This window comes from Dama dama, chromosome 16 (genome assembly GCF_033118175.1).
Source record: "Dama dama isolate Ldn47 chromosome 16, ASM3311817v1, whole genome shotgun sequence".
In the NCBI taxonomy this organism is placed as follows: Eukaryota; Metazoa; Chordata; class Mammalia; order Artiodactyla; family Cervidae; genus Dama; species Dama dama.
In genome coordinates this window covers 6,346,006-6,369,596 of record NC_083696.1, presented here as the reverse complement: position 1 = coordinate 6,369,596, position 23,591 = coordinate 6,346,006, and the positions used below count along the sequence as shown (strand labels likewise).

At 43.1% G+C, this 23,591-nt stretch overlaps 1 protein-coding gene across 3 annotated transcripts in view; it reads right to left on the bottom strand.

Moving 5' to 3' along the window:
* Positions 1 to 23,591, bottom strand: part of ASTN2 (astrotactin 2) — a 988,998-nt gene that overhangs the window by 574,706 nt on the left and 390,701 nt on the right. For all 3 annotated transcript variants that reach the window (XM_061163301.1, XM_061163302.1, XM_061163303.1), the window contains one exon: positions 18,542 to 18,688. In XM_061163301.1, coding sequence (XP_061019284.1) covers positions 18,542 to 18,688 — 147 coding nt within the window. The remainder of the gene's footprint in view (positions 1 to 18,541; positions 18,689 to 23,591) is intronic.

Here is a 23,591-nt window from a genome sequence, read left to right as displayed (position 1 = left end):
GGCAGATGCAGCTCTCTACTTAGATGATTCTCACAATTAATGGATTTGAATTCAGCACACCGTTACTGAGTATTCCTCCTGTGACAAGGTTTGGGCAGGCTGATGTCTTTGGAAGATACTGAACTAGCCAAGGGACCACCCATGTTTAACTCATCTTCCAACCGTGGCTCCTTAGCATGGTGTGTTTGACACTCAGCAGATAACCAGTAAACATTTTGGATGAATGGATGGAAGGACAGACAGATGAAGTGACAAATGGCATTTTCAGCTCTTTGAAGAACACTGACTCAGATGTTACCTGAGAACAAAAGAAGGAGATCAAATGAGTCAATCCTAAAGGAAATCCACCCTGAATATTCATTGGAAGGACTGATGCTGAAGCTGAAAATGCAATACATTGACCACCTGATGTACAGAGCCGACTCACTGGAAAAAGACCCTGATGCTGAGAAAGATGGGAGGCAAAAGGAGAAGGCAGCAGCAGAGGATGAGATGGTTGGATGGCATCATAGACTCAATGGGCATGAATTGGAGCAAACTCTGGGAGATGGTGAAGGACAAGGAAGCTTGGTGTGCTGAAGTCCGTGGGGTCGCAAAGACTTAGTGACTGAACGAGACCACACAGCTTTCCCCCGATACTTTCGGATGGTGCTTCAAATTCCACCTGAGCCTGACTAGTGAGTCTTAGTAACAGGCAATGTTTGTTTAGCATTTAAGACACTCTGTGAAGCCTTTGCACCCAACATCTTACTTGGTCCTCCCAGTAAGAGGGCTTGGGGGTTCTGGAGTCAGACGGATCTTGCACAGCAGCTGTGAGTGTGGGCAAACTTACAACCAGCTTTGGGACTCAGTTTCCCCATTTGAATAGAATTAAAATAATAACAGTAACTACCTCTAGGGTTACTGTCAGGGAGAAGAAACTTAAGGAATGAAAAAAAAAATGAGAGTAGTTGGTATTCGTTTATACTCTATCTACATGCATGTTTGTTCCACAAAGTTATTATCCTTCCCATGTCATATATGAAGATATTGAAGGCAGAAAAAAACATTTATTGCCCAAGTCCACATAATTACTTAATTAGAAACCTGGCATTTAGTCCAGATACCCAGACTCTAGGTATTGTGCTTCATCTAAAACTGGCACTTTGCTTTTCAGCAGTTGATGGAGTTTAAGTCTGAACTCGTTTATTCACACGGTTGGCAAATGTTTATTTAGCACCATACCCATGCCAGGCCTGGTTGTAAGAACTGGGTATTCAGCAGGGAACACAAAAGACACAGCACTTCAGCACTTGGCTATAGAGAATGTACAAGGAGATGAACATTAAACAAGTAAATGCGCCAACACGTACATGACTACAAATGAGAAGGAATGCTGCAGACAAAGAAACAAACGAACTGCTGTGAAGACCCAGCGGGCTCCGTGTGTTGGGGACAGGGGGTAGGAGGAGAAGGGAAACGGAAATAAAGTTTCTTGCAAATAATAATAATAATAATGTTAAGTTCTAAGGCAGAAAAGTGTTTGGTTCTGTTTTTGATTGAACAAGCAGTATAGCAAATGATGTAAACTAGGTGATATGTTAAGATTTGGCATGTATTTTTGCTTTTGCTTTCAAACTTAATTGTCTGCTAAGTATCTGAAAGAGCACAGTTAAACACCCAAACTAGGAGTCTGTGTCTGAACCCAACCCCACAGCGTAGTTGACAGTTTACACAACAGGATCAGGTTTTACCAAAGGTCACATAACAGACCAAACGCAGACTAAACATAATTTCACTTTTGCAAAGAACGAGTCAATTTTCTCTCTCCTTTTTTGTTGTTAAAATCATTTAGATGATGATACCCTTCTGTCTTTTTATAGATAGAGAATCCAGTGCGGTGTTTGAGAGCCGGGCCACGGAGTCAGGCGGCCAGTTTTCATGTTCCAGCTGGGCCACAAACTAACCCAGTGATAGCAATCCAGTTAAATGGGCCTTGGTTCCTCAGCTATAAAACTGTGTATAATAATCTCATAGGAATGTGGGTGGTAATGTATGCAAATTAAATTTCCGTTGTTTCAATTTACTCACTTTTAATGTAAATGAGGTCATCTTTGTAAAGTCCTTAAAACAGTACCTGGCACATAATAAATGCTTAATTAGTGTTAACTATTCTTATACAATTTCTACTTACATATATTTGATCACCCTGTTGTGGAGTACAAGGGAATGTTGCCTTGTTCAAAAATAGTTTCACAAAAACAAACATAATAATAGGAACTCCTGCTGAAACTTTGAATATAAGTGCAAACAAAAGCTGGTTCTGTGACTCATTTCTATTTTCTGAATTGCCTATTCTCTGGACCTCAGTCAGGAGTCAGTCTTTAGCCGGGCCATGGATACATGCACATCAGACTGTGTGTGTGTATCAACAAGCTGTGAATCACACAGCTCCTGTTGCTTCTGAGGGCTGCAAAGAAAGGACATTAAAAGTGAGTGATTTGAAACAACTGAAATTTAATTAAAAACAAAATTAAAAGTTGTTCCAAGCCCGGCGCTTCAGCCAGAAGACTCAGAGGAAATTAGTAAGTGCTACTAATAGCTGGATCCAATTCACAAACCTCCATGAAGAGAGTCGGAGGAGAGAAGATGCATACTCTTTAGATGAAACAATTAAAGATCACTTCTGAGAAATAATCATGAACAGTATCCCAAGGCAAAAAGGAACATTATTTGCTGGTATGTTTCTTTGTGACTTTCTCATTTCCATTATGGGAAAGTGCCCTGAGATTTCCCCAAGTAGCATCTTCTATGGTAACGGAGAGGGACATTGATTTTAAAAAGCAGACTTAAATGAGTGGGAGGAGGAGAGCTGCGGGCGGGGGAAATTCTTAAAAAAAAAAAAAAATCATTGTCATTCACTGCCTGAAATTCCACCTTACCAATCCATTTATCCTTTGAAATTTCAAATACTCAGCTTGCTTAGTAAAATTCTCATTCTTCTCAAATTACGGATCTCAAACAATGAGCTGATAAGGGTAGTTGGGAATTGAGCGCCAGGGTGATTACATGAGCTGGTTTCTGGGGTGCCACTGCGGATGGAATAAGAGTGGGCAGTGTAGCTGTGTCTGAGATGGACTTGGGAGGCATGTCCCCGAGAGATCAATCTGTCCCTGGTTCTTAGGGCAGTGTGGAGAAAGGCAGAGGAAAGGAAGCCATGGGAGGAGCAGGGAGATAGAGGAATTGAGCTGAGAGCAGTAAATAAGGGGAGGAGGGAGATGCCAGGGAGAAAGGGACCGGAGTATCGATGCTGAAAGTTGTCATGAACAGTAGCCAGCCAGAAATGGGGTGACCCTGCTTAATTTAAACCCAGTGAGGGTGGACAGGAAATGCCTCTGAACAAAGGAATTCTCAGGAGAGCCCTACTCTGCTGAGCATCAGATGGAAAGGCAAAAGAATGTCTACGCCATGAAAGTCCTGGTTCCTGCCCACCTATACAACCTCACCTCTATCCTGCCAACCCACCCGTGCTGACCCTGTCCCAGCTTCTCTGTCACTCAAGCGGCTTCGGATTTGCTGTTCCCTCTGCCTGAAACACCTCCACCCACCCCCACCCCGCTTGTTCCCTTCACATCTCAGTTTAAAAGCCTTCTCCTCAGAGAGGCCTTCTTTGACCACCCTATCTGAGATAACATTCCAATTCTCCTCTTTGTTTTAATTATTTTATACCATTTTAATTATTTTCACAGCAGCTCTCATTTATTTCATTGCCTGGACATATTCTATTATTTTGCTAATTTGCTTCGGTGTCTGTCTCCCACTGAGAATGAAAGCATTATGAAGGCAGGGGCCTTTGTAATATTTTTTCTTTTTGCAAGACAGCATTTCTACTGCTCCAGGCCACATAAGGATCATGAAATAAATATCTGTTCCACAAGTGAGTATGTTCCAGAAAGATTAAGACATTGTAGGTAATACGTCTAGTACACTGCACTGCCACATCAGTCACTCATGATGACTTTTAGTTGATTATTTTTATAATTAACCAATATTACATTGATCTGGATTCTAACCGTGTGCTTGATCCTGGGAGGGAGAAGGATGGAGACTTGAAAAGTGTCTGGAAGGGCTCCAAATTCCAATTTGCTGTCTCCCACTGTGTTTGGAATACCTGAGACTCCGTAAGCATGTGCTTGTTGTATAGATGGATCTTATTTGGAAAGTGAGGATGGGAAGAGTGTGACACTGGATGCGGCCAAGGGTTGACTCAGCAGATTGATAAGGGAAAGGGGAAAAGCTGAGCTCAATTTCCTTTTGTACAAACTAGTCTCACTCCACCCTCAAACAAATTCTTTGAGGCGGCTGATGAATCCATCCAAGCCCAACCTTCCCTTAATGATCAACTCAACCTCTCCCTTTTCCAAGAATTCTTTGAGATTTATTGCAGTAAAAACTCCCTCTTCCATCCTCTGTTCTGTTTCTGCTGTAGGTTTGGAAACCATGCAGCTAATGTTTCTGGGGCTCAAGACTGGTGTTAAAGAGGTCATCCCACTGTTAGATCATGAGATCTAATTCTGGATTTCAAAAGAAAAATCACAATAGGGATCATCACCAAATAACATAGTAAATGTCTCAAACTGACTTTTTTGAGATTTGCTGTTGTTTTTATTTTTGTTTGTTTCGATGTCTTGAATGGGTTACAGATCTACATATACAGAGTTCCCACTCTGATGGAAACTGTGACAAAATTTGGAGGCTATCAAGGTGGAGGAAAGAAGTCCCACTTGAAAGTAGTGTATGGTTCAGTTCAGGGATAACCGGAGAGTTTTACACAGCCCATCATCAAGGTTGTGTTGGAGATGCAACAGAGAGGCATAGAGCTGGGGCCCTGTCTCTCCTGCAAAGTCAAGGCGGCCACATCTGAGCTGAATGTTAAAGCTCAGAAGGCGGCAGCAGCTAGGTGGCGTGGAGGGAAAAGAGGGTTTAGGTAAAATGAAAGGAGTGGTCATCAAGGAAAAATAAAAGAGAACCTGGACCTTCAGGAAACAGTCATCTCATTTGGCTGCAGTGCTAAAGAAATGGGAAATAAGCAAAGATAAGGCTGAACACATTTTCCACTCTCACATTCTACAATTCAGAAAATTGTCAAGCTGGCTGCTTTGCCACATGGCCACGGTGTGGCCTCACCCCTACGTTCTCTCTCTCAAGGAAGCAGAAGCTGCCATTGTTAATTGATTCCATATTTCAAGTGTGACACCAGTTCCGGTCGCTGGGCCCCTGGGCCTCCCTTCAGGCCTCTGCTTCCACGGCAGGCCCCGTGCCCCGCACATTAATGCTGCACTGAAATTTCTGCAGGAAATGGCTACCCCAGAGCCTTTCCACTCACCGGTCTTGTCAGCACCTGTGTAGGGGCAGAGATTGATCACTCTCTCTATCCTGACCCAAAGGCCGCGGTGAGACTTCACCTGAAATATTACTCAAATGATTCAAATCTTTAGAAGCTCAGCCTTCAGAGAGCTGGCAAATTAATTGTGCTCACAGACCACAGTGACATCTCTTGCAAATAATTTCCATCCAGGTAGGATTTGTAAAGGTCCTGAGACCATGTGTTCTTCAAAGTTGCTTGCATTTTTCTTTCCTTTTTTTTTTCCGCTACAAACATAATCAAGAGGCGGGCATCTGATTCTTGATCTCACGTAGGAAAGCTGGTGCATGAGCAGAATAGTAATAATAAGTAGCTTTTGGGTGTATTTACCATGGCCAGGCTCTTGCATTTAACAAGCACTTAATTCTCATGATTCCAGTCTGATTCCCAATGCATTAGCATCCTTGTTTTTCAGAAGATGAAGTAGCATCACAGGAAAGGTGAAGTTAGAACTGGACCCGTGCACTCTGCTGTTAATGCCCACTCACTCTCATTTCTGGTTCAGACATTAACCGAGAGACTAAATGTAACAACCCCCTAATAAGTTGCTTGCCTTCTGTCTTGGCCCCTCAGACTCAGCTTCTGCACTGTGGTCAGTCCAACCACAGGTCTGTATTGAATCCTGAGCGTGTACCGGATATTCCACAAAAACAAGACACCTTAGAACCCTTGTTCTTAGGGGTTTAAAGTAGCATTATCATGGGCTGTTGTTTTCCAGGTCTCACCTGTATGCCAAGACCTTGTCCAGTGCTTCATGTATAATCATTCTATTGCACTTGGAGGTGATTTACTGTTATCATCCCTATGTCAAAGATGAGCCAACAAAAGGTTTAGAAATTAATTAATTAATTAATTAATTCCAGGCTACATAGCTAGGGAATATTGGAGACAGGTATTGAACTCAGGGTGTGTGAATCTACAGCCCAGACTCTTAACCAAATTAGACATCAAATAAGCAATGGTGAATGTATTAAGTGCAGAAAAAAAAGTTCAGGATCATTTCATAGGGAGACCTAACTTACAACAGGAGAGACTGATGAAGATGATGATGTCAATAAAAACTAGTATTACCCAGTGTTTCCTACCTGCCAAACATTCTACTAAATACCAGTGAGATATTATCTCATTTAAATTTCCTAAGCGGGAGTTATTAATATTATACCCACTCTACAGATTAAGAAATACACCAGAGGTTTAAGTAACATTTGCAACATCAAGTAACTATTAGTAGAACCAGCAGTTGAGCCCAGATATATCTGACTCTATAGCCTGAGCTCTGCATTAACATACTGCATTGCCTTTTAAGCAACACAAAAGCTTAACACTAAGCTATTCACACGTCCTTGCTTAAAGCTCTTTAGCAGCTTCATGACCCTCAAGCCCTTCCAGGGGGAAAGCCTGACACAGAAACCCTGCTTTTCTCACCTGCTCCTTCTTTTAGACTTGGGCAAGCCTCAGGGATCCCCAGACGCTCTGGATTCTCTCTGCTCCTGCCACACCTTTGCTCGTACTGTTGCCTCTACCTGGAAGGTCATCCTTCTTGTCCTCACTCTCTCTCTCCATCTCCAACAGAGCACTTCAATCCCTGTCCATCCAGCTTCTTCCGATGGGACAATTCAATCCCTGTCCATCCAGCTTCTTCCGATGGGACAAATCCAAGGCAAAACAAATCCTCTGGCTCCCTGACCGTTTACCCAGATCTGTCCAGTGGAAAACACCAGGCTTCCCTGGCAACCTGGCTGACTCTTATCTGTATGTCCCTTCTGGTCCAGATTATGATATGCCTTCTATCACTGTCTTTGACTTTATAGATATTCTGTCACTTTAAATAGTAAGTATAATCCCTTTGGGGGCAAGCTTAGCATTTACAGAGCACCTATTCAAGGCTATTTTCATACTGCTTTCTATTTCGTCCTCATCAATGCCCTGTGCAATAGAGGCGAAAAGCTGTACTTTTATAGATGATAAAGCTGGTAGTTCCGAGATGTGAGGTGACTTGTCCAAGATCCATAGTTAGTAAGTGGAGGAGTGCAGATTTGTACTGGAGGTTTTCTGCTAACCCTGGAGAAGGAAATGGCAACCCACTCCAGTATTCTTGCCTGGAGAATTCCATGGGCAGAGGAGCCTGAAAGGCTACAGTTCATGGAGTCGCAAAGAATCAGACATGACTGAGCAACTAACACTAACGCTTTCTGCTTCTACATCTTGCATCCTTTCCCTTACATCAGCCTCCTTCAGTACTGATAACATCTGAGTGAGTTCCAGAGTGTGGGTCCTGGCACTGAGCAGACAGCAGTGTCAGATGGCAGTCCTGCTCAGCGGATTCACCAGTAAAGTCCAAATGAGAATCAGGGTGAGATCAGGGGAGGGAAGCCAGGGAAAGCTCAGGAGTGATCCAGGCTCTGGGGATGGTTCCAGCTAAGGGTGAGATGCCCAGGGACTTTAGTGGAGCTTCAGGAAGTTGCCAACAACTCCCCTCCCTCCAAAAATAAATAAATAAATAAATAAAAAGAAAACCAAACCAAGGCAGTGCAGCTGCAGATATATTTGGCTTAGATAATCTAGAGGGGTGGCTAGGGAGGAAAGCCAAACAGCAAGGCTCTGCTGGGCACCAGAGACGGGGTGGGTAGGGTGGGGGTGGTGAGGAACGAGCAGGGGGAGGCAGAGAAGCGGAGGGGATGCACAGGTTTTAATTATTCCTCCATCTCATCATTTCCTTCTGAACATGATGCATCCTCCCCCCTCACACTCTCACTGGCATCTGAGATGCTCAAGGCCCCTCGGCAGCTGAAGCTGGGAGTTAGGGACCGAGAGGCATCTTTCCCATCACGGCCCAGCTACCCACTGCTTTCTGCTTCACACTAGCATCCTGGGGAGCCCGTGGTCCCTGCACAAGCTTGGCTGTGATCCTTCTAAGCTCTCTTCAAATGGCAACTTGTGGGCTGTGAAAGGTTTGCTCAGCTGCTTCTGCTCCCAAGATCCCTGCTCAGGAGGCTGCCTGGCTACAGACTGTCCCAAAAAAGAGTAGAAAAACAGAGGACTGAGGATGCTAAGGGGATTGTTTCATAAAGACTCCGGAGGCCACAGACCCAGTGGGATGAGTAAAGGGGGACTTTGAAACCCAGTATTTCTCATTCTACTGTTAGAATATGAGACCAGGGAGGAATTTTAAGTACCGCCTTTTTCCATTTCTCCCATTTTACAATGTCAAAACCTAGAAAAAGTCTAGAGAAATAGTGTTGCCCAAAGTCCAGGTGAATTTGTGGACAAGCTAGAACCCGATCTTGTCATCGAATAATTCTCTGTCTACCACATCTCATGGTTGCTAACTTGTAACAATTCTGCCCATCCCCTTACTGCCTGTGTGATGCTGAAGTGGTCACATAAACTCCCTCAGCTTTAGTTTCCCTTAAATTTACAATGGGGAAAAGGCCTGGATCTACTACATGTGGTAGATTCCACGTTGGACTTCCTCTGGTGGCTCAGATGGTAAAGAATCTGCCTGCAATGCAAGAGACTCGGGTTCGACACCTGGGTCAGGAGGATCCCCTGGAGAAGGAAATGGCAACCCACTTCAGTATTCTTGCCTAGAGGACTCCATGGACAGAGGAGCCTGGCGGGCTACAGACCGTGGGATCGCAAAGAATCGGACACGACTGAGCAACTAGCGCACGACATGTGGTAACAGAATGAAATGAGGCGACACGCTTTGCAAAGCACTCAGCTTGAGGCCTGGCACTTAGCAATCTTCTGTAAATGTTACCAATTCACGGCGCTGTTACTATCACAATCACAATCAATTGCTGGAAGGCTTAAACAACAGGGTCTCTATGCATGTAGTGACAAGTGTCCATGACTCCCCAGGAAGCCTGTGTCACACATCACCCACCTCCAGGGGACATCAGTGGCTCAAGACCCAACTCAGGCAGCACTTCCTGCCTCCTCAAGACACCCTCTCCTTGGCACCCCCATCTCCAGCTTGGGGTACTCAGCTGCCCCTCCTCTGCTTCCCAGAGAACCCAGTGCATACCCCCTTCAGATGTCTGCCACACTGCTTTCCTCCTTCATCTTCTTGGTAGCATCTCACTCCCACCAAGTTGGGGGAGGCCAGAGATGGTGTTTATCCATCTCTGCAACTCCAGAATCTGAGCAGGCTGTGGAGGTTGATGAACTATATTTGTTGACCACAGGAAGGAGGGAGGAAGGAAGAAAACAGACACTATATATGAATCAGGAAGAGGTGTTGCTATTACTGAATTTTCAACTATTTAATTTCTTCCTTGGGGCCAAGTTAAGCATCTCTAAAACTGTACCTTCTACTTACCTGGCCATACCCATGAAGACCTCTTCCCAACTTCTTTATCACCTTCATAAATAATAAAACACCGAGCAAAGAGAAAGGAAAAGTTCAATATTCTCATCATCAGATCTAGTCTCACAGCTGGCCAAGTTCTTCTACACTCATCAACCTCACTGACAATGATTTCAGGCAAGGAGCATTAATATCACTTTTAGATGAGAAAAACAAGAATCAGGGCAGGTGAATTAATATGCCCAAGGTCACAAAGGAGAAATCAGAAGGACTGGCAATTGAACTCACACCCCTTGGACCACAGATCAATGCACCTAACCTCTGTACCACATGCCCTTCTCTTTCCTAACACTGCACCCTTGCCTCAACCCTATACCACTTTGCAAACACCAAGCCAAGAATTACAGAACATCTAACTCTACATCCTTGAGCTCCATCCCATCAAAGCTCCCACCTGCCTTTCTCTCCTCCTAGTCAAAAAGTTCAAGTGGCCTTCTGCTCACAACAGCAGAATAGAATTATTAATGCAAATAAATTAAAATGCCCTACCCCTTGCCACCACGCTCTGCCCCCAGTTTCTACTAATGTATTTTTGGACTCGATCTGCTATCAAAACATAGAAATTAGTCTCCAATTTTGGATGTCAAACTCAGTTATCTCTTCTGTTAAGAAGGGAAATTAGTAACAATTCATCCTGGTCGGAAGCCAAGCTAACATCGTAGCACAACGTGTCATTAAAAATCCCAAACCAACTGTCTGTTGTGATTTCTTTAAAAGCTTGAGCATGTTCAGCTGCTTAGAATGGTTCTATGGTTCTATGGGCTTTGTTCTCGTTCAAGGCCCCTGTCATCTTTAACCTGGGGATCAGTTACTATTTAAGGAAGAAATGGCTTTGACACATTTTTTCTTTCCATGGTCTTGTGGATTTAGACTTTTCTAATGAAGAGAGTTGATGAAAGGAAAAAAAAAAAAAAAAAGGGATTCCACTCTAGGGGGTCTCCACAGCTCCCAGCACCAGCTCCAGGCCATTGCTAAGCAAGCTGTCCATAAAGTACAAGAAGAGGGAAAAGGGAAAAAGTTTTCACAGTTTATAATTATATTACCAGTTTCATTACAGATCTCATTTTAATTCTGACTGAAACCTCGCCTCGCCTTCTCCCGCACTCTCTCACGTATAGTTATTAAATCTGGGTTGGAGTTCAACCTATTCTTCCCGATTTCAGCATATTAATATGGTTTATTGGTATTTCATTGCCACCTCCCCCTGGGTGTTCTGAATCTCAGCTCAATTTATAGTTTCCCTTCTTCCTGGCCGCTGGGATAAAGCCTGTTTCATTTTGGTGTTGGGGGGCAGGGGGCATGATGTGAGTTTGATTGGAGCTTCTTATCTTTGGGGATGGGAACAAAATTCTTGGGGAGTGAAGTCAATTACAAGAAGAGGAGGCAGCCTCAGATTTCATGCACTGTCATTCGTCAGAACGTAGCTTCTCAGGGCCTCTGCATCCACCTGCCTGCCCCCTCTCCCTTCATTCATTTCCCTGCCATCACTGTAGTACTGTTTACCTATGGAGTTAGAATCTCCGTTAGGCTTCACAATAGTTTAGGACACGAATAAATGGTGGCTTTGCCCTAGAGGAAATTTCAGTCTGGCTATTACAATCACTTCATTTATTTATTTATTTTCATTCTACCAAAGCTTTGGGGGAACCCTCTGTTTTGGATGCTGTCCTAGGTGCTGAATGTAATGTGCAGAACAAATGGGGTGTCAATCCTTAAGGAGCTCACAACTTAAGGGGTGAGTCCAATATTAACTAGGTAAGAACATGATTACAAATAGAAAAGCATGCGATCAAAGAATAGAGCAGGGCTCAAGGAGAATGAATAGTTATGGGCCCAACAGAGGCTATGATATGAAAAAAGGAGGTTGATCACTGTTGAGTAAATGAAATTTGTCTCAAGAAAACTGAGGCGGTGAGAGCAATTTTCTGAAAGTGAAAACAACATGTGCAAAGGCTTGAGGCGGGAGACAACCAAAGATATTCAAGGAAACAACTGGAGAGAGACTGGTAAAAGGTGAGGCTAGAGAGGCAGGTGGGGCCTGATTTTGCTGGAACTTAAAGGCCATGTTGAAGAGTTCAGTCTTTATAACAAGTACAAGTACAATAAGAAGTACTTAAACAGTTTTATGGGAGGATGCAACATGTTGAGATTTTCCATTTTAAAAGATAGCTCTGTTTTCAATGTTGTGAAAAGACTGAAGAGATGCTTGATTTAACATAGGAGGCCAGTTCTTAGGATCATGGCAGTTGTAACAATGACACATACAAAACAATAACAGTGATGGAAATTAGACCACGGGGTTATTAAAAAGGTACAAATACAATTCTATGAAATTTTCCAGGAAGGGGCGATTATTTCTGATGGGTGTTTTCTTTGAAGAAGCTTTGGGGGTTTTGCTGTAGAATTTTATCTGGAGAAAGGAGAAAATCAGACATGAGGAAGGTTGCACTACAGGGAAATGAGGCCACGCAAGAGAAAGCAGCATCTGTCTAAATAGCATGAAGTGTGTGCAAAGGAGAAGGCAGAGGGCATCTTGAAGAGTGCCTTTACACATGAGCACGCTCCATCGTACTCAAGGTCTGAAATAAAAACTGAATATTACAGAGCAAAGCTCCAGATGACGCCAGAGAGCAAGATGACCAAGGACCTACTCTTTGTAGACAAGTCGCTTGGTGGTTTGTGACTAAGCAATCACCTTCATTGTGGTGCGATTTCCACTTCCAAGAACTGAAACAACTTCTCCCATGTATTCAAATCACTGCACACTTGCTCTGAAGTCAATTATGAACCTCATTCCTCATTAACGGCACGGCCACACATTAGCTCACTCTCTTGGGTGGAAAGGCATAAAGTAGGGGTGCAAGCAAATAAATGTAGAGCAAGATTCGTTGTATGTAATTTTGTGTTCAAAGGCAGCTACACGTGGGGCATATTAATGAACCAGGGCATCCTAATGATGAATGTTTCCACTTGATGATTTCATAGGCTGGTAAGGAAGCCATAATCCCTAATTTCTCAATCACAGGGAACAGAGAAGACATGAATATTACCTCAGTCCAACCCAAAAGTTAATGCTAAGACATTAACTTGACCTTAACAAATATATATTTTGGCAGGGATATTTATGCCAAATGGGCATATCAACATAAAAGAACACAGTTTGTGTTTAGGTTAAAATGAAAGTGTTAAGTCACTCAGCTATGCCTGACTCTTTGCAACCCCATGGATTATAACCCACCAGGCTCCTCTGTCCATGGGATTTTCCAGGCAAGAAAAATGGAGTGAGTAGCCATTCCCTTCTCCAGGGGATCTGCCTGACCCAGGGATGGAACCCAGGTCTCCTACATTGCAGGCAGATTCTTTACCATCTAAGCCACCAGGAAAGCATGGGGGCTTCCATGATATGCTCACCAAGGAGCATATCAACATGAAAGAACAAAGCCTGTGTTCAGTAGGGGGGTATATTTAGTTAAGAGACATCACTGGCCATAACCCATTCCTGAGTCTCACTCCATTTCTGAGCCTAGTCAAAGAATGAGTAATACTCAGGGATGAAGCAGTAAAGAATAAACAAACATACTCTAAAGGTCCTAAGACTTTTGATGTTTTAAAAATTTATATTCTCATAAAATGGCTCCAATTTAAACTATTTGGTACCATAGCCAAACATATTCCTTCACTTTTCTTGTGTGGCTTCATAGAAATGTGGTCATCTATTTTCAGGAAATTCCCTATGATGGGGAACTCATTACCTTGCAATGACCCCATTCTGATATTAAAAGAGTATTATCACATCTACTAACATTTATACAATTTATTGAGCCATTACTAGATCTCAGGTACTGAGCTAAAAGTCTTATGAGCATTATTTCATTTATTCTTCACAATAATTCTATGAGATAAGTACTACTATTATCCCCTCCTTTATAGATGAGACTAAAGCTTAGAAAGTGGAGATATTTTCAGACTAAGACTCAATTTTCTCCCATCTCTGACCACCCTCATAACCCATATAGCTCTAATTTTGCTTCCTGGGGACTTTCAGAACAAGCCTGCTCCGTTTTCAAGACAAATAAGAACTGTCATGGTCATTTTTGTGAAGGTATGGCACATGGAAAAAGCATGGATAAGTGGTTTAGGTAGGCTTGGGCTTTCATGGCTTGCTTCACTTCTGTGTGTTAATCTGGCTAAATCTCTTAACATCTCTAAAACCTACCTTCCATGTATGCAAAAAGAGGATGCTAAATCCTGCCTCACAGTTCTGCTTTGAGAATTAAATTAGTAACTTTATGTAAGGTGTTTTGAACACTGCATATTCATAACAGATATGCTCAATAATTCCAAGTTCACTTTTTGTCTCAGTTCCTTAAACACTTCTTACAGAATGATTTTCTTCCATTGTTTCCTTAAGAAGCCATTACATATTGACAATGTTTTTCCAATCTCTTGGCTGCAATTCCTTTATCTTGGATGTCTTCCAATATATCATTGACCTTCTTAAAGTACAATTGCCAGAACAAAACAACAGAAAACTCTAGGCATAGTGGTATCTGTCTACACTAGAGTGGAACCATACTCATCCGTTTAATCTAGACAACTTACTCCTTTAAAAGTTGTGTCTTCTACTGGATTATTATACAGCCAGGATATTGGGTGAATATATCCTAACATACATTGGAAGCCCCAAGGGTTGAAGAAACTAATATCTCAATTCATATGAGCTTTTAATATTAACCAATATCTATTTATCAATAATGCTACCCATAGGGAAATTTAGATGAAGCCCAAATCCATGTGATAAGAGTTGCTTTGTTATGAGGCATGGGGACCACTCACATGATATTCAGTGTTATTGGCAATCACTGGAATTGCACTATGAGGCAGCTCCATAAATTAGCATTGATCAAGTCAAAGATGGAAGAAAACAAAGCCCCTTGTGAGGGCTGCAAGAGGTCTCAAGGAGTTATTACCCTGTTAGATGAAAGGAAAGTAACACTCACAGAAATATTGATGCAGCTTTCAAACTTCTGATAAGGGATCACCTCGAGTTCTTGTTAAGACCATTAATACTTGGGATCTACTCACAGAGAATATGGTTCACTAGTTCTGAGGATCATGAGCCCAGATAACCTAAATGAAGATCACTTACAGGCCACAGTTGAAAAATGAATGTCAAATCCGGTCAATTTGGACACAAACCTAGCCCATCTCTTCACTAGGTGCTTAGCAGAGCAAAAAGCTACCAGTGGCCTTGAGAAGGCCCAGACAAAGAAAGGGGTGATATTTGCCAAGGGCTTGGATGGGGACTCTGTTAGTATTTATTGCTCTTGCCAGCTGGGCTCTGGACAAGTACTATATCATGCTGACCTTTTTGTGTAATGGGCTGAAAGTATCAAATACAACTATGTTGTAACACAAATACAGAATCCATTTTCCCCCCTGAAGACCAAACCCATTACTCAGCACTGCCAACACTTCAGCACCATGGACAGCCCAAAGGCACAGGGTGGATTGAGCACTTGAAGAAAGGGTTGGCCGCAGTTTGGCAGCTTAAGCATCACGGGGAAAGGTACGAACGGTGAGAACGGCCTTGGCCATGGTCCTTGGGTGGCCTTGTCTTGATGGATTCTCTCCCATTTGACGGGGGTTGCTCCCACCATGATAGGCCTCATTATGACAGTGTTGCTGTTTATAACTCAGCCAGTGGCCTCGGGTGGGGGCCTATTTTTCTATTTGGCTGTATAAATGTTTTAAAAAACCACTGATTTATATACATGCAATCTGCATTCTTTATGTATGCTATATGTGACTGCATTTACAAATATTAATGCCAAGTGACGGTAAGGGCTCAAGGAAACAGGTACCAGTTTTCTTGCCTCTCTGCATAACATCCTCATATCATGTTTCCAGAAATCAGAGTTAGAAACCCTACCAACTTCAATACATATGTCTTTTTTTGTTCTTTGTTAGATCATGTCCCACCCTCATGGAAAGCAGATTTTTTAGAAAGCATGTAGTTGGGAAATAGCAAAATCAAAGGATCACCCAAGAAAACGGCAAAACTAGTGTGATGTCAGAATGAGGTCAGAGATAAGTCAGACAGAGAAAGGCAAATACTGTATGACAGCACTTTAATGTGAAATCTAAAAGAGACAACAAATGAGTGACAATGACAAAAAAGAAACAGACTCACATACAGAGAGAAAAACAAACAAACAAACAACAGTGGTTACCAGAGGGGAAAGGAGAATGGGAAGGGGCAAGATAATGTGAGGGCATTAAGAAGTATGAAGTACTACATACAAAATAAATAAGCCATAAGGATATACAGTATGACATAGGGAATATAGCCAATATTTTACAATAACTGTCAATGGAATGTTGTCTTTAAAAATTGTTAATCACTATGTTGTATGCCTGAATCTTTTATAATATCGCACATCAACTATACATCAATAAAAATAATTTTAAAAATTTAAAGTAGGGGCTAGTTCACGATGGTGAAGTAGGAGCAATCACAGGATGCTTTAGTAGAAGTCAAGGTGCTTCAAGGAAAAGAGGCGGAAGCCACTCTTTGGACAGAACATACTGAACAAATTGGTGCTACGCTGTAAACACTGTAACTTAAAAATTATAGATAAAACTGAGTTGCAATGGAATAAGGGTGACAAATATACAGTAAGGCTCTCAAAAACATCTAATACATATCCAATCAGAAAAAGATTAAAAAAAATAATGGTACTCACATGGTACTTAAGTCAGAAGGGTGGTTATCCAAGGGGCAGGTATTCACTGGGAGGGGGTGTAAGGAAGCTGATGGTTCTAGTAATGTTTCATGTTTGATCTGGGTGAATTCATGTAAAAATTCATTAAGCTGCATACTTAATATGTCTCCTTTATTATATTTATGATAACTTTTAATACATTTAAAAATAATACTAATACTAATAAGGACCTACTGTGTAACACAGGGAACTTCACTCAATAGTCTGTAATAACCTATATGGGAAAAGAATCTGAAAAAGAATGGTGTGAGTGTGTATAATTCAGTTTGCTGTATACTTGAAGCTAACACACATTGTAAATCAACTATACTCCAATAAAGAGCAATAACAAAAAGATGTGGTGCATGCACACAACGGGATAATACTCAGTCATAACAAAAGAAGGAAATAAGGCCATTTGTATCAAAACGAATGCAACCAGAGATACTCATCCTACGAGAATTAAGTCAGAAAGACAAATATCATTTGATATCACCTACACATAAAATCTAAAGTACAACACAAGTGAACTTATCTATAAAACACAAACAGACTCATGGATACAGAGAACAGATTGTGGTTGCCAAGGGGGAGTGGGGAGGGGAAGCAAGGAGTTGGGAGGTGGGGTTAGCGGATGCAAACTGTTATATATAGAATGGAGAAACAGCAAGGTCCTACTGTATAGCACGGAAGACTATATAAAATGCCCTGAGATAAGCCATAATGGAAAAGGGTATAAAAAATGTACATGCATATGTATTCTAAGTTGCTTCAGTCACGTGTGACTCTTTGCGACCCTGCGGACTATAGCCTGCCAGGATCCTCTGTCCATGAGGACTCTCCAGGCAAGAATATTGGAGTGGGTTGCCATGCTCTCCTCCAGGGGATCTCACCACTCTAGAGGTCTCTTACCTCTCCTGCATTGACAGGCAGATTCTTTACCACTAGCGCCACCTGGGAAGCCCCATAAAAATGTGTGTGTGCACGTGTGTATACATGATTATATATATATATATATATATATGTATGTATGTATATGCACATATATATATATATATGTCTTTGCTGTATAGCAAAATTTAACATAACATTGTAAACCAACTATACTTCATTAAAAAAAAAAAATCTCTTCTCCCAAATGGAAGAGTACAGAGAAAAGTAATTCTTCTGTAATGTATAAAAAGGGAAAGTTATAATATATGTGTTGTAAATTGTAAAATAATAATAATAATAACACCAAGTGTTTGGGGAAACACATCACATCCTGCTGAATGTATGGAAACTGGAACAATTTTCTGGAGGGCACTTTAGCAATAGATATCAAGCACCTTAATCAGTTTCTTGGACCATGCTTTGCGAATGACTACAGCAACTACCGTGTCTCATTAATTCAAATTAATTGGGTGAGGAGTAAATGGTAGGATATAATATGCTTGTAAAGTACATTTACAGGGAATGAGATATGAGTATAACCCAGGACACTCAAGGAAGTTTCCACAAAGCTCACATGGTCGTCTTTGTCATATTTTTTAATTAGCAAAGACTATTTTTTTTTGGGGGGGGGTGGTATTTTTAGTTAGGAATTGCAAACTCTGGAGATAGTGTAGGACAGGGAAGCCTGGCACGCTGTGGCCCACGGGGCTGGAAAGAGTCGGACGTGGCTGACTGACTGAACAATCACAACAACGGGAAGCACAAGCTTGATGAGAAGCAGTAGGTTCTCTGAAGTGCTCGATTGTTCTGCAGACTCACGTCTGAATTCTTTATTAACAAAGCTAATCCTTGCCCATGGAATAAAAGCAGTCTTTAGCTGTATTAAATAACCCAGGATTCTAAATGACAAAGACCTCTTTTAAGGTCTTTGGATGCTCTCTCTAGTTTTGGCAGCATGATTCTCAGGTTAGGAATGTTCAAGGGGGGAATGTTCATGGGAAACATTCGACCAGACAGGAGTGCCAGGTGCCCAGTAGGAGGGGGGCATCTCCAACGCTCGGCTCTTACCGTCTGCAATGAAGTGCTCGGGCACATGCAAAGTCACCTTCACCGTGAGTGGACAGGACATCTGACTGCCACACACCATGGCCAGGACGCAGGAGCTCACGGCAATCAGTGTCAGGGCCGTCTTGTTCACGGGGCTTTTCAGCAAACCTAGCAACATGAAGACACACAAGGATACGTAAGTCCACAAGGTGAGGAAACAGGAGGAGCCCGGGGCTTGGGAATCCTGCTGTTTTCCAAATGGGAAGCGGGAAAAAAAAACCACATTTCCAGTCTCTGTGCTTGCAATGACATCTCATGGTCCCCTTCTTGAGTCTTTTTTTTTTTCTTTCAGTTGTATATATTTTTTAATTGAATCTATTACAATACTTCTTTTCTTTTTTTATGTTCTATTCTTTTGGCCACGAGGCATGTGAGACCTTAGCTACCTGACAAGGGATTGAACCTGTACCCCCTGCATGGGAGCTACCTGACAAGGGATTGAACCTGTACCCCCTGCATGGGAAGGCAAAACATTAACCACTATACTGCCAGGGAAGCCCCCTTTTTGGGTTCTTTAACCCATTGCAAAACAGGCTTATTATACCCTTTTGGTATAAATGAAAAGAAACAAATTTCCTCAAAATTGTGGCAATTCTCACACCTCCCCTCTCAGTTAGACCGGTCTTAATATTTGGGACTTCCCTGGTGGCTCAGATAGTGAAGCATCTGCCTACAATGTGGGAATCCCGGGTTCAATCCCTGGGTTGGGAAGATCTCCTAGAGAAGGAAATGACAACCCATCTGCCAATTATGTTGCCTGGAAAATCCCATAGATGGAGGAGCCTAGTAGGCTACAGTCCATGGGGTCGCAAATATTTAGATGATATTAAATTTTCTACTCTCTTTAGAAGCAATTGAGTAGACGCTGTGTGGTTGAACTCATAGGGCCAATGCAAAAGGAGCATGGACTTTGGAGTTTGACCATTATGAGTTCAAACCTGGGCTTCAGTCCTCATTGGCTGGGGTTTCATTTTCAAACCTCGGTTTTCTTGTGTGAATGATGAGGATAATAATAAAAGTTCACAAGCGGTTGTGATGATCACGTGGCATGCTGTACATACAATGTCTGTCATCTAGAATGATTTTACTTACTGTTTTAGGTGGATTAGTTCAAATTAATTTCCCAAGCATTTACTGATGACCTACTATGTGAGACACACACAGAGCAGCATAAGAATAGCTCTTGTTCTTCAAGAGTTTACAGGCTGGGGCAAAGGCAGGCTTGTACATGCGTGCTAAGCCGCTTCTGTCATTTCTGACTCTGTGACCCTATGGACTGTAGCCCACCAGGCTCCTCTGTCCATGGGATTTTCCAGGCAAGAATATTGGAGTGGGTTGCCATGCCTTCCTCCAGGGAGGAGGGAATCTTCCCAACACAGGGACTGAACCTGCATCTCTTACGTCTCCTGCATTGGCCGGTGGGTTCTTTACCACTAATGCTACCTGGGAAGCCCAAAGGCAAGCTTATCCACAGCTAATTAGAATCCAAGGCTACTAGCTAAGAGCTATTAGAGAGGACATAGGATAGCGATTGGGGAGTGGTGAGAAGTTGCTTGAGAAAACTAAAGACAATTTCATGGATGCAGTAGAATGAGTAGATAGACTGGATCTTCATGGCAAGGGGGGCCAGCAAACAAATTCTGTGGACTATGTCCTGAGCCCACACTGGATCTCATTATTTAGGCTCTACTATTCACATTTAATTTCAAGGCTTTGATTACCATTTCTAAAGCAATGTTTCCCAAATTTCTATTATCCTCTTACTCTTATCTGGAGCAAACCTTTATGCCCAAACTTCCCAGACATCTCTCTCCGAATATCCCACAAGTATGACAAAATGACATGTTCAAGATTGGACACATTACCTCCTCCTAAAAGCCCCCTCCTTTTCCTGGTCTCCCCAAAGTATTGAAAGCACCATCACTTAAACTGGCCAGAAACCCAGATGTCATCTTTCAGTCTTCCATCTCCCTCCTTCACAGCATTTAAAGAGCATGCAGTCCTAGGTATTCCACGCCCTTAGCATTTTCACCTCTTTACTCTGCATCTCTTCTATTGTTTGTTTGCTTGTGAGATGAGGGAGATGTGGGTACATTTTCGCTCCCCACTCCCTGGTGGAAACCCTTGACCTGTTATATAGCATCTGGCCATAGGATGCAGTCCATGCTGACTAGCCTCCACTCATACCTTCTGTAGCCCAGGTGCTGGCAGGGCTGAATCACTGCAGTGATGCCACTGTGAGCACTCTTCATCATGTTACTATTAGCACAGAGATTATTTCTAGAAGTTAAGCCCACTTGTTTCCCTGTCTTCCATCCCTCACTGAGATTAATTATAAATGTGAATTCCTCTCCCTCTAGAGAGACAGATTTGTCTACATTTGCTGGGTTTCTTAAAAGATCTTATTCAAACACTAGAATCTAGTAACTTGATGGTAAACTCCTTGAGGGCAGGCACTGTCTTCTGCTCATCACTGTGTCCTGATGCTGAGTGCAATGTCTGGAATATGGTAAATAGATTAAAAACAGGTTTAGTCACTCAGTCATGTCTGACTCTTGTGACCCCACGGACTGTAGCCTGCCAGGCTCCTCTGCCTATGGGATTCTCCAAGGCAAGGATACTGGAGTGAATTTCCTTCTCCAGGGGATCTTCCCTGCCCAGCGATTGAACCCGGGTCTCCTGCATCACAAGCAGACTCTTATCCAAGAGTGGTTCTTTATAAGCCACCAGGGAAGCCCATATGGCAGCATCTCAGTAAATGCATCATAACTTCCAGAAGTGATGATAACAATATTAGCAACCAGGCCCTGGCAGTGACCTATCAAAAAGCACAGCAACCATATACAATCAACACTGCCAGATGGATGGACCTAATGGATATCCTGGACAGCCCACTTTGGGATTCCTGTATGAATATCTGTTTTTCTTAATAATCAGTGAGCTCCCCGAGGGAAGGGACCCCACCTTCATCATCTTTATGTCTCTCCTGCCAAGTTCACTGCCTAGAATCTAGAAATTACTCCATTTAAAATAAGGGCTTTGACTTTATTGCCAGTCTTAGAATAAGGCATGGGGCTTCCCTGGTAGATCAGCTGGTAAAGAATCTGCCTGCAATGCAGGAGACTCCGGTTCAATTCCTGGGTCTGGAATATCCCCTGGAGAAGGGATAGGCTACCCACTCTAGTATTCTTGGGCTTCCCTTGTGGCTCAGATGGTAAAGAATCCACCTGCAATGCAGGATACCTGGGTTCGATCCTTGGATTGGGAAGATCCCCTGGAGGAGGGCATGGCAACCCACTCCAGTATTCTTGCCTGGAGAATCCCATGGACAGAGGAGCCTGGCGGGCTGCAGTCCACGGGGTCATGAAGAGCCAGGCACAGCTGGGCGACTAAGCAGAGCTCACAGAACAAGGCAGAGCCTGCGGCAGGGACAATCCATTTACCTGCGGCTGCTACAGCGGGGGAATACTAGTTAAACAGAAGACTGGTTAAGGTAAAAAGATGGTTCTGGTTTCCGGAGATGGAAAATAGCTAAACTTAAAAAAGGACCACATTAAAAAACACATTTTTTTTCCCTCTCATCTGGGAGACACAAGAAGCTGTTTCAAACTTTGATGTGATCAGCTGCTTCATAACTAGACAGAAGAATCAAGTTAACATCAATGTTTTCTACCAGAAAGGGTATGAACTCGGGCTTGGTGCCTTGTGTAGGTATTTTTCTTAAAAAGTCAACGTATTACAACTAGCCTGGACAGTTAACAAGCCTCTCCCCATCCTGCCCCCAGATATGAGTTAGGAGCAGCACTGGGCTTCCACTCCAGGCTCCACAGAGGCTGTTCTGAGAGAAAGAACATGTGAAGATGAGGCCGACATGAATAAACTCTTGGGGAGGTGAACCAGGTCCAGAGCATGAGCTATAAAAAGTGCCTAGAGGCACTTGGCACTGGGGAGGTGGACACCCTGGAAGGAAAATGGTGCCCTGGGGTGTTCCAGAGGGCATCTCTCTGACTGGTGTTGCAGCAGTAGGAATGGATGTGATCACGACGTTCTGCTCACTAATTACCCAGTTATGGATATACCACCCAGGCTCCAAGGGGCTGGTTTCCGGTTGGGGGAAGAGAGTTGAGGAGCAGGAGAGGAATTGCTTGCATTAGCTCCCTGGGCCCATGCTGGGCCCTACATTTAAATCTTCAGAGTAATCCAGGGTCTTTAAGAGTCAATGGGGGACTTCCCTGGTGGCCCGGGGGTTAGGAATCTGACTGCCAATGCAGGGAACACGGGTTCAATCCCTGGCCTGGGAAGATTCCACATGCCGAGGGGCAACCGAGCCCATGTACCACAATGACTGAGGCGGCGCTCTGGGGCCTGCGTGCAGCGACAGCTGAGTGTGTGTGCCCAGGGCCCGCGCTCTGCGCAGAGGCCACTGAAATAAGAAGCTCCTGCTCGCTGCAACTAGAGAGAGTCCATGCACAGCAGTGAGGACCCAGCACAGCCAAAACCAAAAATAACTGTTTTTTTTTTTTTCAAAAAGAGTCAAGGGGTGAGGAGTAGGAGTAAAGTCATATTATTAGCTTGTTGGTTGTTAGTTTTCTTATCTGGAGAAAAGGAATAAAATGACCTTTCCTTCAAGAGTGTTGTAAGACATGAGACAGCAAATGTCAGATGACCAGCACAGTTTCTGGCATAAGATAGACCCTTGGTAAAATGGTCATTTCCAAGCCAGACATTGGCATTTATCTCATAACTGATAGCAGAAACCAGGGCTTATTTATCTCTTTGTCCAACCCATTATCAGAACATACTAGGAACTGAATGATTCTGTACGGAAACTGAAGCCACGCAGAGTGGAGCGCGCAGGGCGAGTTTTAAGAAGCAGAAGGGGTGGAAGAGAGAATGCAAACGAACAGCATCCTGGGGTAGCCATTTACTCAGAGAAAGCCTGAAACACCACGGCTGTCTCTGAAGTCCAGGAAGAAGAAAGCACGCACGTCAAGTCTGCACTCGGGCCAGA